Source organism: Hypomesus nipponensis, chromosome 25 (genome assembly GCF_054491055.1).
Source record: "Hypomesus nipponensis isolate SF chromosome 25, ASM5449105v1, whole genome shotgun sequence".
In the NCBI taxonomy this organism is placed as follows: Eukaryota; Metazoa; Chordata; class Actinopteri; order Osmeriformes; family Osmeridae; genus Hypomesus; species Hypomesus nipponensis.
This window is the reverse complement of record NC_140385.1, coordinates 3,938,324-3,955,000: the sequence shown is the minus strand read 5'-3', so window position 1 is coordinate 3,955,000 and position 16,677 is coordinate 3,938,324. Positions and strand designations below refer to the sequence as shown.

Genomic DNA, 16,677 nt, shown 5'->3' with positions numbered 1-16,677 from the left:
CTGTACTCTTCGCAGATAGTTTCACTGTAGGCAGCCCTGTGCAATGTGCTTGCTAAGGGGAACTGGTATGTAGTAATGATGTGTGTAGATATTTTGTGTGTATGTGTGGGTGTTGTTGTTTGTTAATAGAAAAAAGCTGAAATTATGTTTCTCTATTCTCCTCTCTCTCTCTCCCTCCCCTCTCTCTCTCTCTCTCTCTCTCTCTCTCTCTCTCTCTCTCTCTCTCTCTCTCTCTCTCTCTCTCTCTCCCTCTCTCTCTCTCTCTCTCTCTCTCTCTCTCTCTCTCTCTCTCTCTCTCTCTCTCTCTCTCTCTCTCTCTCTCTCTCTTTCTCCCTCTCTCCAGTCTCAGTACCTGGGCTGTCTCTTCCTGCACTCTGGCTGGCCCCTGTGTCTGGGTGAGAAGGTGGTGGTGCAGCTCTCCACCCTGGACTGGAGGCTCCTGCGCAGTACCGACTTCTACCTGCAGGTGGTGCCCTTCTCCACGCGCTGCCCGCGCCTAGCCCTGAAGTGCCTGGCCCCTGGGGGGCGCAACGTGCAGGAGATCCTGGTGCCCGAGTCCCAGCACTCCCTGGTGTTCACCTCCGAGTGGCTCCACTGCATCAACAAGGAGAGGGGCTACCAGAGAGAGGGTGAGGAAGTAGGGGGCGGGGGGGCGGGGGGGCGGGGTTAAGGGGGTAAGGGAGGAGGAGAGGGAGAGCGAGGGCATGTGGAAGAGAGTAGACTGACAGAGAGCATGAAGGGTATGCAGGGAATGACAAGTTGATGGACAGATATCTTGACCTACGCTCTCTCTCTCTCTGCTCCTCACCTCTCCTTCTCCCTCCCCAACCCTCCCCCCTCTCTGTCACTTCCTCCCTCAACAACCCTCCCCCCTATCTGTCACTTCCTCCCTCCCCAACCCTCCCCCCTCTCTGTCACTTCCTCCCTCCCCAACCCTCCCCCCTCTCTGTCACTTCCTCCCTCCCCAACCCTCCCCCATCTCTGTCACTTCCTCCCCCCCCTCTCTCCAGGCGGTGGGGGGCTGGACACCTGTCTGGTCAGCACCAGTGACGGAGTGCTTCGTCTACCCTGGGAGGACGTGGTGTACCCCAAGTTCATCCACAACCCCTCCGACAGCCTCCCCATGTCCCGCCCAGCAAACCCCCTCCCCGACCTCCCCTCTTCCTCGGGCGTCCTGGGCGGCTGGGGGGGGTCTTCCTCCGGGGAACCGGACACCTGGTCCTGGGACGAGGAAGACTACCAGGACCTACCTCCAGACGGGCTGGATGAGGAGGTCGCTTTCCCCCGCCGACGGTGCAGCGAGGCTGGGATGGGGAGGACTGGGAGACCCCTGGGGCTTGAGGGGGACTTCACGGAGCTCCTGGAGCCCAGATTGGGGCCCGACGGCGGGGCCGACCCCAGGCAGAGGTACCTGGAGATGCACGGCATCACCAAGACCAAGACGCTGCCCCTGTGTCGGAGGAGCAGGGCTATCAAACTGCGGAGGGGGAAAGCCTGGGGGTACGGCAGGCTGGAGGGGGCTGGGGGCAGTAGAGGGGTGCTGGGGGGCAGGAGGGAGACAGGGACCCCCCGCGGGGACTTGTTGCCCTCACGACCCCTGCCCAGGGTCATTGATCTGGGCCGGGGAAGGCGGTCCTGCCCCCTCTCCCTTCACGACTCGGATGATGGAGACAAGGCGTGCAGGGCCCCGGAGGGCCTGGGAAGCCAGGGGCTGTATTTCGAGGGTCCTTCCAAGGAGAGGAGGCCTGGCGTGGGCAGGGAGAGGGAGGGGAGCGGGGTTGCGCAGACATGCAGGGACAGCCAAGGGAGTAAGTCTGGGAGCACTGACAGTTTGGTCGCAAGCGACGCCCACGACTCTGCCAATCACAAAGCGGCGCACGTCATCGAGGGCCAATCGGATCAAGGCTCCCACTCAGACTCGGTTTTTGAGGACGCTGACAAACCGCTGAGTTGTGACAGTGACACCACAGCGCACACACCAGGAAGTGTGAACAGTTCTAAGATGTCATTGGCTGACATTCCAGGAAGTGTGAACAGTTCTAAGATGTCATTAGCTGACATTCCAGGAAGTGGAGCAAAATCAGAATGCACAGATTGGCCTAAAAGCAAAAAAGGACCCAGTAAGAAGTCTTCCAGGGGAGAGAAGGGGCACCCGGTAGAACCTGGCAAAACAGCACGTGTTCTCTCTGGAACCGGTTCTGGTTCTGATCCAACAGAAATAGTCTCAGAGGAGAGGGATGGAGGAAAGACAGAAGAAAGCGTTTGTCCCAGAGGGAAGGAGGTTAAAACCGGAGGATTCAGAGCACCCAGGTACTGTGTATCTCACACTATCTATGTCTCTCTCTCTCTAACACTCTCACACACACTATTTCTCCCTCTCTAACTCTGTTTATCATCACACACACACACACACACACATACTCTCACACTCTCTCTATCTCACACATACTCTTACACTCAATCTCTCTCCCTCTAACTCTCTCTCACACGTACTCTGTCACACCCTCTCTATCTCTCTCACTCCCTCTCCGTATCTCTCCCTCTCTCTCTCTCCCTCTCTCAGGAGGAAGAGGAAGGGGAAAGGAGGAAAGGGGAAGGCAAAATCTTGTGGCCGTGGCAACCAGAAGACTCGAGACCAGTCCAGTTCCAAACCCAAAGCCTCTCAGTCTAGTCCCGCCCCCTCCCCTACCAATCTGCCACTTAACCTAGATAACCAATCAAACGCTGCTTTGCAGCCTGATGGGTTGGACGAAGAGCTTACACCCACCAATGAGGAACCAGAAGAAAATGATATTGGGAAAAGCAATATAGGTATGATTTAATGGTCTGTGTACCTGACATATGTATTGAATAAGCATTTGCTTAAAACAATTTAGATAAAATAATGATTGTACTTTGTGTATCACGGTCTGGGGTTTTACACTTTATAATTTTCCACAGAAAATCTTGTCATTCAATCAGATCCATTGCCAGACAAATTAAGTCAATCAGACACATTGTTATCTAACCACTCTACGGAAGAAGGAGAGCCTAAGACTTCTCCTGACCAATCAAATGGCCTGTCATCTAAGGACCCTCCCCTATTGAGGGAGTTGGACACGGAGCTCCTCCAATCAGGAAAGCTGATGTTGACAGGTATATTTCAGGTCTACGCATCCCTTCTGCACACGCTTCTCTTCTCCCTCCTCCTCTTCCTCCACCTCATATTTTTATCACGCAAACACTGTCTCAAACTACTCTTCTTCTTCACTTCCTCCCTCACTTCCTCTTCTTCTCTCTCTGTCCGCAGGTTCGGTGGACCGGCTGGGGCGGGGTCTGGTTGTCACGGAAACCCACGCCCCGGAGGAGGGTTACCACGGAGAGGAAATGGCACGCGTCCTGTCGTGCTATCACAGGATCACGCGGTAACTACTCTCTTCACGCCCCGACACTCACACACTGTCTGGTGTCTGGGCACGGGGGAAACATTAGACCAGAACACTTCCTATAACCCTCTCGGTTTATGATCTGTCTGAATGTATGTCTGTCTGTCTGTCTCCTTGTCTGTCCCCTCTCTCTCTCCTCCCTCTTGTTTTTAATGTGTCTTTCTGCTCCCCTTTCTCTCTGTTTTTGTCTCCTCTCTCTTCCTCCCTCTCTCTGCCCCTCTCTTCCTCCCTCTCTCTGCCCCTCTCTTCCTCCCTCTCTCTGCCCCTCTCTTCCTCCCTCTCTCTGCCCCTCTCTTCCTCCCTCTCTCTGCCCCTCTCTTCCTCCCTCTCTCTGCCCCTCTCTTCCTCCCTCTCTCTGCCCCTCTCTTCCTCCCTCTCTCTGCCCCTCTCTCTGCCCCTCTCTTCCTCCCTCTCTCTGCCCCTCTCTCTGCCCCTCTCTTCCTCCCTCTCTCTGCCCCTCTCTCTGCCCCTCTCTTCCTCCCTCTCTCTGCCCCTCTCTCTGCCCCTCTCTTCCTCCCTCTCTCTGCCCCTCTCTTCCTCCCTCTCTCTGCCCCTCTCTCTGCCCCTCTCTTCCCCCTCTCTCAGCCCCTCAGCCAAAGAGAGAGGTCTGACGGTACTAGTAGACAGCAGAAAAGCCCCTCTCTCCCCTCTGCTCCTCGATACCCTTAAAACCTTCCAGGTGAGGCCCACAAACCACAGCCGAACGGTGTGTGTGTGTGCGCGTGTGTTTAGCTTGTTTGTTTTCACTTAGTTTTGTTTTTGCGTGTGTGCTTACTGTGAGAATAGAGTCTATCTGCCAGGAAAAACAGACAGGGATTTTCACAGTGTGTGTTTGTTTTTGATTGTGTGTGTGTGTTTGTTTTTGCTTGTGTGTGTGTGTGTGCATGTGCATGTGTGTGTGTTCCAGGTGCTGGTCCCTGGTGGTCTTGGTTCAGTACTGGTCCTGATTGAGGAGCAGCAGGAGTTATGTTCCCTCTGTCTGGAGGGGGTAGAGGTGAATCTCTCTCTCTCTCACTCTCTCTGTCTCTCTCTCTCTCTCTCTCTCTCACTCTCTCTGTCTCTCTCTCTGTCTCCCTCCTCCCTATCTCTCTCTCTCTCTCTCTCTCTCCCTCCTTATCTCTCTGTCTCTCCCTCCTTATCTCTCTCTCTCAGTCTCTCTCTCTGCACATGCCTTTCCCTGTGAGTTCTATATCAAGTATTTCATATCTCTCCTCATCAACTGACCCATTGTTCTGTTGTCACCAACTCCCTCCGTCCCGTTCTCTCTCCTTCTCTCGTGCCCACTCTCCCTCCCCTTCCCGTGTGTGCTGTCGTCCAGCTGCACACGGTTCGAGGGACCGGGGTCCTGCAGCAGTACGTAGACAAGCAGCAGCTGACCAATCAGATGGACGGAGATTTCCAGCACTGTCACTCTGACTGGCTGTCCTTCCGGCTGGTGAGACACCAGGGGAGGGAGGGAGGGGGGGGGAGGGAGGGAGACGCACAGCGGTAAGTCCTGGCACTGGGAGCACTCTTTCACCTCCCCTCTCATCCTGCCCTCTGCCTCTTCCCCTCCCACCAGAGCCTGGAGAGTCTGACTGAATGCTGCGAGAGCGCCCTCTCTCTGTTGGGAGACGCACTGCAGACCATGGAAGCGGAACCCCTGCCCGACTGCATCAAGGTAGGTCTCGCTTCATCACATCACGGCCAGTCTGAAAACAGCAGACTGGCCCTTTAGCTGTCCCGCCTCTCCTCCAGGCTGTGCCCGCGAGCGTGGACAAACACAAGCAGCTCATGACGAGCGTCCTGGCCGACCAACGGCTGACTGAGCTGCAGCAGAGGGGCGGGGCTTGGCTGGCGGGACTGACCAATGGAACGTCAGGATTGGCTCGGAAGTCTCCAGACTGCAGGTACATAATTAAATACGTGGGTAAAATAGTGATCGTGCACACCGATAGACATGCAGATCAAAGTGCTTGTAATAAGCCTCATGTTTGACCTTTAAACTCTGCTTTAAACTCCCAGGGCTGCACTGGCAGCGACCTCTGACCTTTACGACAGCGTGGACGACGCCCTCCATCGCCTGGTCCGCCTGTCCAATCAGAGAGGTCGTGACCTGGAAGCCCTCGGTCGCCTGGCAGCCATGGTGGACACACTGGAGAGGGTGAGCGGAGGAAGACGAAAGATTTTTTTCAAGCAAAACAAAGACAGAAACAAATGCCTTCACTGATTCCTTCCTCTCTCTCTCTCTCTCTCTCTCTCTCTCTCTCTCTCTCTCTCTCTCTCTCTCTCCCTATCTCTCTCTCTCCCTATCTCTCTCTCTCCCTCCCTCTCTCTCGCCCTCCCCTCCTCAGTGTGAGAGAGAGATAGAGCAGGTCCAGGAGCAGCTGGAGGACTATAAGGACCCTCCTCTGTCTCTCAGCAGACTCTCTCTCAAACAGCAGCGCTTCAAGACCTTCAGAGAGGGGGCCAACGTGAGTGTGTGTGTCCGGGATCTTGCTTAATAACTATCCTTGTAGGGACAAAACTAGGGCTCCACAACTTCCAAGTTATATTTTAGGGTTAACGTTTTACGGTCAGGGCAGAGGTTAGGCCTAACACTGTTCTGAATGGGAGTGATATGTCGGTCCTCACTAGGATAGTAAAACAAACCTGTGTCTGTGTGTGTGTGTGCTGTAGGAGCTGCAGAGCGAGGCGCTGGCGGTGCTGGGAGGGCTGGAGGCCTGGGGGGAGCTGGACTGGGGGGGTCTGGGGGAGGTGCAGCTCAGACTGCCCCCGGTCAGGGAGAAGCTCAGAGACATGGTCCACTGTCTGTCCGACTGCTGGAGCACCCTGGACAACACTCAGAGACTGCTGTCCACACTGACCGAGGTGACGCATGCTCTGCATGCATGGACACACACAAAGGCATAGGGACACACAAGATGCACTGTAACAAAGGCTAACATCTCTCCTTTTCTCCTGTTTTCCCTCCCCTCCCTCCCCCTCCCTTCTCCCTCCATCCTCCTCTTCTACATTCTCCCCCTCTTTCCTCCCTCCATCCTCCACTCCTCCTCCATTCCCCCTCTCTCCTTCCCCTTCCTTTCTCCCTCCCTCCCTCCTCCTCTCCGCCTCCCAGGCCGCCCAGTGGTGCGACGCCGTCTCCTCCACCTCCCCCTCCTCCTTCCCCTCCTCCCCGCTGTCCTCCCTGCCCCCCATCCCCCCGTCCCGCTTCCAGGACGCCCGGGCCCTGGCCATGGAGCTGGGCGGAGGGGCCCTGCTGGAGCTCTGGTCCCAGACCGTGGAGCGCTACCAGCGGACCGTGGCCCAGGTGAAGCCCAGGCTCCTCCAGGCCGAGAGGGGCCAGGGCCAGGGCCGGCCCAAGACCCCCTCGTCCTCCAGCCTGTGGGAGCTGATGGGCCCCGAGGGGGAGGGGGACTGGGGGGTGGGGGCGGGCGGCGGCGAGGGGGGGGCGCTGCAGTCCTGGGGGTCGCTGGCCTCGCTGTTCCGACCCCAGACGTGCTCCACGCTGAAGATAGGGGAGGAGAGGGTGAACAGGAAGGACGGAGGCGGGGGAGGAGGGGGGTCGGGCGGAGGAGGAGGGAAGTTCCTGCAGAATCTGTTGAATCCGGCGAAGAAGAGTGTAAGTGAAAGGGGACTGAGGGGTTTGTGTGTGTGTGTGTGTGTGTGTGTGCATGGCTGAGTGTGAGAGAGGTTAACATTGCGTTGGAGTGGCTGTTTAGTAAAGCACTCTTTCTGTGTCTTGGCCTTTGTCAAGTGGTTCTGCAGACTTTGCTTGAACACCACTTCCTGTGGAGGGCTCACAGCCCCGCCTCCCCTCATAGCCCCGCCTCCCCTCATAGCCCCGCCTTCCCCGTTCTCCAGTGTGTCATAGTTAGATATTCAAAGTTATTGAATGTTTGAGACGAGATGTTGGCGTTATGGAACCCCACAGTCCTTGCATCTAATTTCACCTCTTTCTCCTTCTCCCTCCCCCCGTCTCTCATCAGCCCACCGAGGCCCCCCTCCCCCAAGCCCCCCCGGAGGCGCCACCCCAGCTTCGACCTCCAGGCCCTCCTGGCCCCCCGTCGTGGCGGCGGCGGCCCCTCCCCCAGGCCCGTGGAGCCCTCGTCGGGCGCGGCCAGCCGCAGCTCCCCCTCTCCTGGCTGGGTCGGAGACCCCTGGTCGACCCTGTCGTCACCGCGGGCTTGGCGGCCGCTGTCCCCGGCTGGAGGGAGGGAGGAGGAGGAGGAGGGGAAGGAGGGGGAGGAGGGGGGGGTGTCCGCGGGGCAGGGAGAGTGCTCATCAGGGGGGTGGAGGTCAGCAGCAAGGAGGTAGTGGACCACACGGGGTCGCCGCGGCAACACGTGCTGCTGAGCCGGGCCGACAGGGAGACGGGAGGGGAGAGGCCGGGCGCCACCGCGCAAAGGTGAGAGAGAGAGAGAGAGAGAGAGAGAGAGAGAGAGAGAGAGAGAGAGAGAGAGAGAGAGAGAGAGAGAGAGAGAGAGAGAGAGAGAGAGAGAGAGAGAGAGAGAGAGAGAGAGAGAGAGAGAGAGACAGAGAGAGAGATGGATCAAGGGCTGCTCAAACCGATTTCCCGATCGTTTATTCACTACCACTCTCTTTCTTATTCTTCTACCTAATATTCTCTCTCTCTCTCTCTCTCTCTCTCTCTCTCTCTCTCTCTCTCTCTCTCTCTCTCTCTCTCTCTCTCTCTCTCTCTCCCTTCTCTCTCCCTCTCTCCCCCGCTCCTCCCACAGTAAGCTCTACCTGTCCTGGTGCAGGATGCTGAGTACTGAGCGTCAGTACGTGGCCCTGCTGAGGGGCGTGGAGGAGACCTACCTGCCCCTCCTCGACGGCCCAGACACCCCCGCCCCCCTCCGGGGCAAATCCCACGCCCTCTTCCCCAACTGGGCCAGTCTGAGCAGCTTCCACTCGCAGTACCTCCTCCCTGCCATGGAGGGCGCCCTCCTGCACAGTCTGCTGCAGCAGGACTGCTTCAGTAAATACGTGAGTTGGGGTGGGGGGAGTCTTTGAAAGGGAGGATTGATGTGTTCAAGTTGGATGACTTCTATTGGATGTTTGAGAATTGTTTTGATTGTTTCTTCCCTCCGTACCACTCTTATCTCCCCCTTTATTCTTCTTTCTTTCCCTCCATCTGTTTCTTTCTCTCTCCCCCTCTCTCGCTTCCTCCCTTTTCCCACTCTCAATCTACCTCGGTCTCTTCCTCTCTCTATCTGCCTCTCTCTACCCCCTCTCTTTCTTTCTTTCTCTCTCTCTTTGTATCTCCGTCTCTCTCTATCTACCCCCCACCCCACCGCCCCTCACACACACACACACACACACACACACACACACAGAGAGAACAGTTTCTCCAATACTCTCACTACATCCGGACCAAACCCGACCTGGACTGTCCTGTGGTCCTCCAGGCAGCAGACTTCTTCAAGGTGAGACGAGCCCCTCAGCTTCCCTTCATCCATGTGCAGCTATGTAAAACGTTGATAAATATAAGGATGCATCTTATACTCTAAACACACTGAACATAAAAATGTTATGTGACATGAATATGGATTTGTTGCTGAGGTAGCGAGCCTCATAATGATGGTCTATATTGGAACTCACATATATATATATATATATATATATATATATATATATAAAATCCCAACATCATTCCATTGTGAAGCTAATTACAAGCAAGCTGGAGTGGTTTTAAATTGCAGGCAATTAAAATAGTTAATAGTTAAGCCAATTACATGTTGAATGTATATAGACATATAGCTAATTACAGTCTCACCACTAAGTCATTACATTGGCCGAGGTGTAAGTGTTTGCACAAAATAGGACTGTAGCTGGTTATTGAGAAACACATTAAGTAGATGAGATTGTCTCAGATCTCTGACGCCAGGCTGGTTTGGAGCTAGAGCGACAGGGTTAAGATTGGCCACAAGGTGGCAGTGCAAGTTACCAAATCAATGAGCTGGATCCTTCTCCCTGAGGTATTCCTTGAAATCATGAAGATGATTATGACAATAATGATGATGATCGCAGCATACGTCCCTCTATTTTTTTCCTCCTTCTATCATCCTCCTCCCCCGTCCACCTCTCCCTCTCTCCCTTTCTTCCTCTCCCATCCACCTTTGTCTTCTTTTATCCTCCTCCTCCTCCTCCTCCTCTCTCTCTCTCTCTCTCTCTCTCTCTCTCTCTCTCTCTCTCTCTCTCTCTCTCTCTCTCTCTCTCTCTCTCTGTCTCTCTCTCTCTCCCTGCCCCAGGTGACACTCCCCCCCACCTCGCCCCTCTCCCCCTCTCCTTCCCCCACTGCCTCCTGGCCCCTACGCAGAGACTGGAGCAGTACTGCGAGGCCCTGGAGGAGCTGGGGGCCCTCAACCCCGCCTCCGACTCTGCCCTCTCCATCCTCAGACACGCCCAGAGGCACGGCGAGGACCTCCGGGCCAGCGACCTCATCACCGGGTGTCCGGTGAGAACTTGACCACCAACTTGTCCCTCCCTCCCTCCCTCCCTCCCTCCCTCCCTCCCTCCCTCCCTCCCTCCCTCCCTCCCTCCCTCCCTCCCTCCCTCCCTCCCTCCCTCCCTCCCTCCCTCCCTCCCTCCCTCCCTCCCTCCCTCCACCTCCAGCTGAGGACATCAGATCCCTCTCTCACAGTTGGAAAGTGAGGGAGGAGGAAAGATGCAAAGAAGCAAAAAACCCACATGTTCTCAAAAGAACTGGAATCGCTCGAGTTATGTGGGTGCCACACGAGTCCAGCAGTCCGTGTGCAGTTGGCACTGTGGTCATGTCCTGGGGCCTGGTGTAGAAAAGCTGGGGTGTTACAGGCTACACTGTGGCATCCACAGGGCAAGGAGAATTCACAAATGTATAACCAGTTTGTGTCCTACACACAGATGCCTGTTTAGGATTGTAAATCAGGACTAATCCTAAAATCATTCGCACGTGAACGAGCTCGGTGCTCTGCCCCTACCGTCTCCGATAAGCCATAAATGGCGGTAATCAACGCCCTGAACGGTAGTAACCGTTTACTGGCCGCTTACTTTGAACCGGCACTGGCGCGTGTGATACCCCCGGAAAAAATGTAGCGTAGTTCTCAGTAACTGTCGTCTAACGTTGTATTTCAGAACAGTGTAGATCATGTCTTAATTCATCCAACAAATGTTGGTTCATAATATGGACAAAGCGCTTCAGGATGGATGGATGGTTGGATGGAGGGAGGGAGGGGGGAAGGCGGGGAGGGAGGTGTTCCTGTCCCCCATGCACCCTTGGCCCCCCCAGAGCCTGGTGTCCAGTCTCGGTGGGGGCATTTAGTCAGGACAGTTTGTGAATCACATGACCAGTCACATTAATGAACCTAAAGTTCACCGTCATCCGCCTTGTGCCTGTGCAAGGCAGAGCTTTGTAAACGCCAAACCGGGTGTTTGTGTTGCTTGGTAAAAGCCTCCCCTCCTGGTGAGTGCTCCTCCAGCTGAACTGAGGGTCTCTATCAGTCACAGAGACTGCTGACAGGACCCGGAGTCATACACAATGGCAGCAGCATCGCCATCGCACATCCCTCCCTCCCCCCCCCCCCTCCCTCCCCCCCCCCCTCCCTCCCCCCCCCCTCCCTCCCTCCCTCCCTCCGTCCCTCCCTCCCTCCCTCCCTCGTCCCTCCCTCGTCCCTCCCTCCCTCCCTCCCTCCAGCTCCCTTTTCACTCCATCTCTCTGCATCCATCCTCCCTCCAGCTCTCCTCCCTCCCTTCCTCAAACCCTCTCTTCATTCATCCCTCCCTCCCTCCATCCCTCCCTCTATCCATCCATCCTCCCATGTCTCCCTCCCTCCATCCCTCCCTCTATCCATCCATCCTCCCATGTCTCCCTCCCTATCTCTCTCCATCCCTCCCTCCGGTCCTTTCCCACTTAGCCACTTCACTCAGCTCTCCAACATACACAACAGCACTACAGGGACCTGAGTAGTAAAGGTTTGGTGTGTGTGTGTGTGTGTGTGGCGTAACACACTATGGTCCCGACCCTCACATCAGTAGAGGTGTATAAATAGGGAGCCATCCTCGGGAGGCTGGTTAAGTGTGATGGGGGCCTGACTGCAGGTCACCTGCTCCACACAGAGAGGAACTCAGAGGTCCTCCTCACTGGGGCTGCAACCTGCTCTTTACTAACGTGTGTGTGAGTGTGTGTGTGTGTGTGTGTGTGTGACACTACCTGCCTGTGTGTGTGTGTGCTCACTGCTCTTGGTGAAATGTTTATGTTGTGATGTTTCCCTGCTTCTATGTTCTCTGTGTGTGTGTGTGTGTCAGGTTCCGGTGGCGGAGCGTGGAGAGCTGGTGCGCCAGGGGGAGTTGGTGGTGTGTGGGGGGGCTCGCAGGAAGAGGTCAGGGGTGAGGAGTGTGTTCCTCTACCAGCACGTCATTATCTTCACCAAACACAAAACCCCCAGTCCTGGACGCACAGCCTACTGCTACAAACACAGCATCAAGGTACTGCCTCACGCACACACACACACACACACACACACACACACACAGACTGTAGTACTCAGTCTACCTATGCACTCCCCTTTCCCCTTCCCCTCTCCCCTCTCCCCTCTCCCCTCTCCCCTCTCCCCTCTCCCCTCTCCCCTCTCCCTTCTCCCCTCTCCCCTCTCCCCTCTCCCCTCTCCCCTCTCCCCTCTCCCCTCTCCCCTCTCCCCCCTCCCCCCTCCCCTCCAGGCTGGGGAGATGGGTCTGACCCAGAGTGTGGGTGAGGAGGGCGTTCGTTTCGAGCTTTGGGTTCGCCAGGCTCCACGTACCCGGGACTGTCTCACCTTGCAGGCCCACAATGCAGAGGACAAGGTGGCCTGGACCCGAGACATCGCCAAGCTGCTCTGGACCCACGCCATCAACAACACAGGTAACGGCTGCATCGACGCCACCCGCATCATCCACAACATCAACAACACCCACTCCACACATCTCTCATCTGTTTCCTCTCTCCCTTCTTCCCCTTCCCCCTCCTCCTCCTCCTTCCCCCTTACCCCCTAACGCTTCTCCTCCCCCTCAACTCCCCCACCACCGCCCTCCTCTACCCCAAACCTCCTTCTTCTCCTCCCCCTCCCTCCCCCTTACCCCTCCCTCCCTCTCCTCGCCCCTCCTCCACCGTAACCCTCCCTCTCCTCCCCTCTCCCCTCCTCCCCCTCCCTCCCCCTTACCCCTCCCTCTCCTCGCCCCTCCTCCACCGTAACCCTCCCTCTCCTCCCCTCTCCCCTCCTCCCCCTCCCTCCCCCTCCCTCCCCCTTACCCCTCCCTCTCCCCTCCTCTCCCTCTCTCAGAGCTGTGTCTGAAGGAGTCTCTCTGTATGGGCGTGTCCAGTAAGCTGCTGCTGGACGTGACAGGTGCTCAGGGGGCGGAGCTTGACTCCATGTACTCCCTCAATGACAGAGGTGGGTGGATCAATCCTACACACACACACACACACACACACATACACACACACACACACACACACACACACACACACACACACACACACTGACTGGGACAGATGTTCATTCCTATGGGATGTCCAGTGGTGTAATACTGACCTTGTCCACCAAGGGTCTCCCTGGGGCCAGAACGGTTATCAATTTGGAATGAGACTGTTCACAGTTCGAATGAGATTTAAATTAAAAGCCTTTTATTGACCACCCATTGACCCTTATTTCCTCACCCCCATCCCCTTTCTTTCTCTCTTGCTTGCTTCCCCTCTCTCTCTCTCCCTCTCTCTTCCTCTCTCTCTCTCTCTTTATTCATCTCCCTCACTCTTTCTTTCCCTCCCATTTCCACTCTTTCCCATTTCCCCCTACCGCTCCCCCTCTCTCTCTCCCTCTCTCTCTCTCTCTCTCTCTCTCTCTCTCTCTCTCTCTCTCTCTCTCTCTCTCTCTCTCTCTCTCTCTCTCTCTCTCTCTCTCTCTCTCTCTCTCTCTCTCTCTCTCTCTCTCTCTCTCTCTCTCTCTCTCTCTCTCTCTCTCTCTCTCTCTCTCTGTCTCTCCCTCCCTCAGTTCACAGTAGCTGCTCTGACTCCTCCTCCGTGGGCAGTCAGAAGGAGGGGGGTTCCCCTGCTTCCGGACGGGAACCCCAGAAAGGCTCAGGACTTTCTCAGGTGGGTGTACACACACACAACCCCCACACACACACAACCCCCACACACACACAACCCCCACACACACACAACCCCCACACACACACAACCCCCACACACACACTTACACACACACTTACCACTTACACACACCACTTATAACAAAGCAGACTGAAACAGGCTTACATGCTAATTGACTCTATAGTCGAGTAGACCACCATTTGCACACACATACACAGGCAGACGCACTCACACACACACAGTACCACCAGTAGAGATGAGACAGTGTGTGTGTGTGTGTCCGCAGCACCAGTCTCCTTCCACAGCTGTGTAGCCTTCATCTCAGCAACGTGAGTAAGAGACACAAAACACTCCTCTCATCTCTCTCTCTCCATCTCTCTCCATATCTCCATCTCTCTCTCTCTTTCTCTCATCTCTCTCTCTTGATCTCACTCTCATCTCTCTCTCCATCTCTCTCTCTCTCCCTCCATCCTCCTGTCCTGCCTGTGTTTGGAAGATAATGCCTGCTCTCGAGCCCACGTTCATCCTGTCTCCCTCTCCTCCGTCAACGCCCTCTTTCTCTCCCTCTGGGGTTTTTCTCTCTCTCCAGAAACTGGACCAAAGGAACATATCGTCTACTGGATGATCAACTGGACAGCAACTGAAGAAGAACTGAAGATGCAGGACACACGAGACAGAGAGAGAAAGAGAGAGACAAAGAGAGACAGAATTGGAGAGACAGAATTAGAGAGAAAGAAACAGAATTGGAGAGAAAGAGAGAAAGAGACAGAATTGGAGAGAGAGATTTAGAGAGAGAGAGAGGACATATGTAATGACCCTGAGACACTGCCCAACCAGCAGAATGTTGATTACAGCGACGGCCATTTTGGATCTGCTGAACTCAGTTGCGCATGGAGTCATTGACACCAGAGACACTCTGGACGCACAGAGACTCCATTGTCTGCTTTGCATGGCTCCCCTGCTAGACCAAACCACTTGGTCTCAACCACTGACTATCTGGCTGGCTGAAACAATATCTCATAAACACTTGGTTGGAATGAGGACAATTTGCTGTCGGTTACTCAGCAAGAAGTTATTTGGTATTTCTACGGTGTGTTTAACTGGTGTACTTTTCTTATTGTCAGATCGGGAGTGAAAATGATTCAGTTTCTGTCCCTGTGAGTGTGGGGCTTAGGTGTGATTGCATCTATGTAGATGAGTGTGTGTGTGTGTGTGTGTGAGGCAGTGATTGTTTGGCCGTGCATGCATTCACACACACACACACACACACACACACCGTCTCACGTCCACCCAGGCAGATATCAGACGGTCTTATTGTGGCACAGACAGAGCGGCAGTGTTCGTGCCACAGTGAGGTGGATGGAGTAGAGACAGGCACAGGACAGAGCAAACAGCATAATCACCCTCATGCCGCACGCTTCCCCGGAACCGAGGGTGTTGGTTCGCTGGTCAGAGAACGAGCCGTTTGCGCTTGAAAGCCATCGAATGGTAACGACGCATGATGATTGGTTCCGTGCTTCAGAACTGATCACTCCGGACGCGTTTTTTTTTTTTTACGATTGAGTCTTCGTGCTTTTTTATTCCAAAGAGACGGAGACGCGCTACCGTTGTCTTGGATACGGGTGCGCTCAAGGGTGAAGGTTGGGTTCGAACATGGGTGAGGGCAGACAAGGTTTGATCACTCCGTATCCAACCAGGGGCACAGGTTTCACATGGGCCATGTTCCACCCACCTTCTGAAACGGCAATCTCCCCCCCCTCCCCCCATCCCCCCCTCCCCCCATCCCCCCCTCCCCCCCACACTTTTTAGTAAGAAAATGATACCTAACGACCGCATCCTTGGTTATTAAATATGCGCTCCCACCCACATTTAAAAACACCTACTCCCATGATGCTCTCGCTACCCCAGCTAGGCCTCCTGCTATTGGTGGAGATGTTTCAACGTTCTCCTGACATCGGTATGGACACGTCCCTTACCGCCTGCTCTCAAGCCCACACCTTCGCCTGCTCCCTAAAAGAAACCCTATATGCTAACCAACTTATGTACCTTAAAGACGCTACTGTTACGTGTCCATTGCACGCAGTACAGTCACGACCTAAGAGACGAAAGGTTATGCCAGATGTCTTGTTTACAAAAATCGTTTACTAAAATGTCTGTACAGCACAGGAAGCTTGAGCGAACCATGAAATACACAGTACACTACCTGCCATGGAACGGGATCTTGGAAGAGTTTCGTAACAGAACGGAAAAGTACGGAATGTGTAGGCTACTCTGGATGTCGACCGTGCGCTCCATCGTTGGTTTCCTCGCGAATTTACCCGAGATTTCAGAAGCTTTGCTTGTGTTTTCTAACTGATTGGGGACCAACACCATCCGTCGGGTACCTGAATATCTCTATACTAGCTGTAGAAAGTCAGGAGAGGCAGAGACAGGAGAGGCAGAGACAGGAGAGGCAGAGTCGGGAGAGGCAGAGTCAGGAGAGGCAGAGTCGGGAGAGGCAGAGTCGGGAGAGGCAGATTCGGGAGAGGCAGAGTCGGGAGAGGCAGAGTCGGGAGAGGCAGAGTCGGGAGAGGCAGAGTCGGGAGAGGCAGAGTCGGGAGAGGCAGAGTCGGGAGAGGCAGAGTCGGGAGAGGCAGAGTCGGGAGAGGCAGAGTCGGGAGAGGCAGAGTCGGGAGAGGGAGTGTCGGGAGAGAGAGAGACGGGAGAGGGAGAGTCGGGAGAGAGAGAGACGGGAGAGGGAGAGTCGGGAGAGGGAGAGGCAGGAGAGAGAGAGGCAGGAGAGGCAGAGAGGGAGAGGCAGAGAGGGAGAGTCGGGAGAGGCAGAGTCGAGAGAGGCAGAGTCGGGAGAGGCAGGAGAGGGAGACTGCAGTGAGTGAGTTCTGAACAAACCAGTGATGACTTCACACCCAGGGCGTAGCCACAGCTAGGCCTGTTTAGGCACAGGCTTACCCAATGTGTTCCAAGGCCTACCCAAAAACGAAAATATCTCCCAAAAAATATGCACCGGGTGCACATCGCAAAGTAAATAAGTTAAAAAAAAAAACCCTGAAAAGATGCCTATTCATATTTTTCTAGGCCTACCCCAAAATATTTTTCTGGCTACGCCCCTGCTTCACACACCTTACTATGGATCTGAAGTATGTATATGTATCACAGTGAGAGAGCCTA

At 55.1% G+C, this 16,677-nt stretch overlaps 1 protein-coding gene across 1 annotated transcript in view; it reads left to right on the top strand.

The window, feature by feature from the left end:
- The window catches only part of arhgef40 (Rho guanine nucleotide exchange factor (GEF) 40), a 22,555-nt gene extending 7,279 nt beyond the window's left edge, over window positions 1-15,276 (top strand). Inside the window, 27 exon segments of the mRNA XM_084691274.1 lie at window positions 344-629; window positions 1,011-2,310; window positions 2,564-2,811; window positions 2,941-3,135; window positions 3,290-3,404; window positions 4,011-4,104; window positions 4,333-4,419; window positions 4,744-4,860; window positions 4,987-5,085; window positions 5,163-5,314; window positions 5,430-5,568; window positions 5,759-5,878; window positions 6,084-6,275; window positions 6,523-7,026; window positions 7,394-7,410; window positions 7,412-7,539; window positions 7,542-7,812; window positions 8,144-8,393; window positions 8,744-8,833; window positions 9,659-9,683; window positions 9,686-9,864; window positions 11,691-11,870; window positions 12,102-12,282; window positions 12,701-12,811; window positions 13,409-13,509; window positions 13,796-13,838; window positions 14,099-15,276. Of these exon segments, the coding sequence (XP_084547400.1) occupies window positions 344-629; window positions 1,011-2,310; window positions 2,564-2,811; window positions 2,941-3,135; window positions 3,290-3,404; window positions 4,011-4,104; window positions 4,333-4,419; window positions 4,744-4,860; window positions 4,987-5,085; window positions 5,163-5,314; window positions 5,430-5,568; window positions 5,759-5,878; window positions 6,084-6,275; window positions 6,523-7,026; window positions 7,394-7,410; window positions 7,412-7,539; window positions 7,542-7,812; window positions 8,144-8,393; window positions 8,744-8,833; window positions 9,659-9,683; window positions 9,686-9,864; window positions 11,691-11,870; window positions 12,102-12,282; window positions 12,701-12,811; window positions 13,409-13,509; window positions 13,796-13,822 (5,208 nt within the window). The 3' untranslated portion in view covers window positions 13,823-13,838; window positions 14,099-15,276.
- Window positions 15,277-16,677: the final 1,401 nt, after the last annotated feature.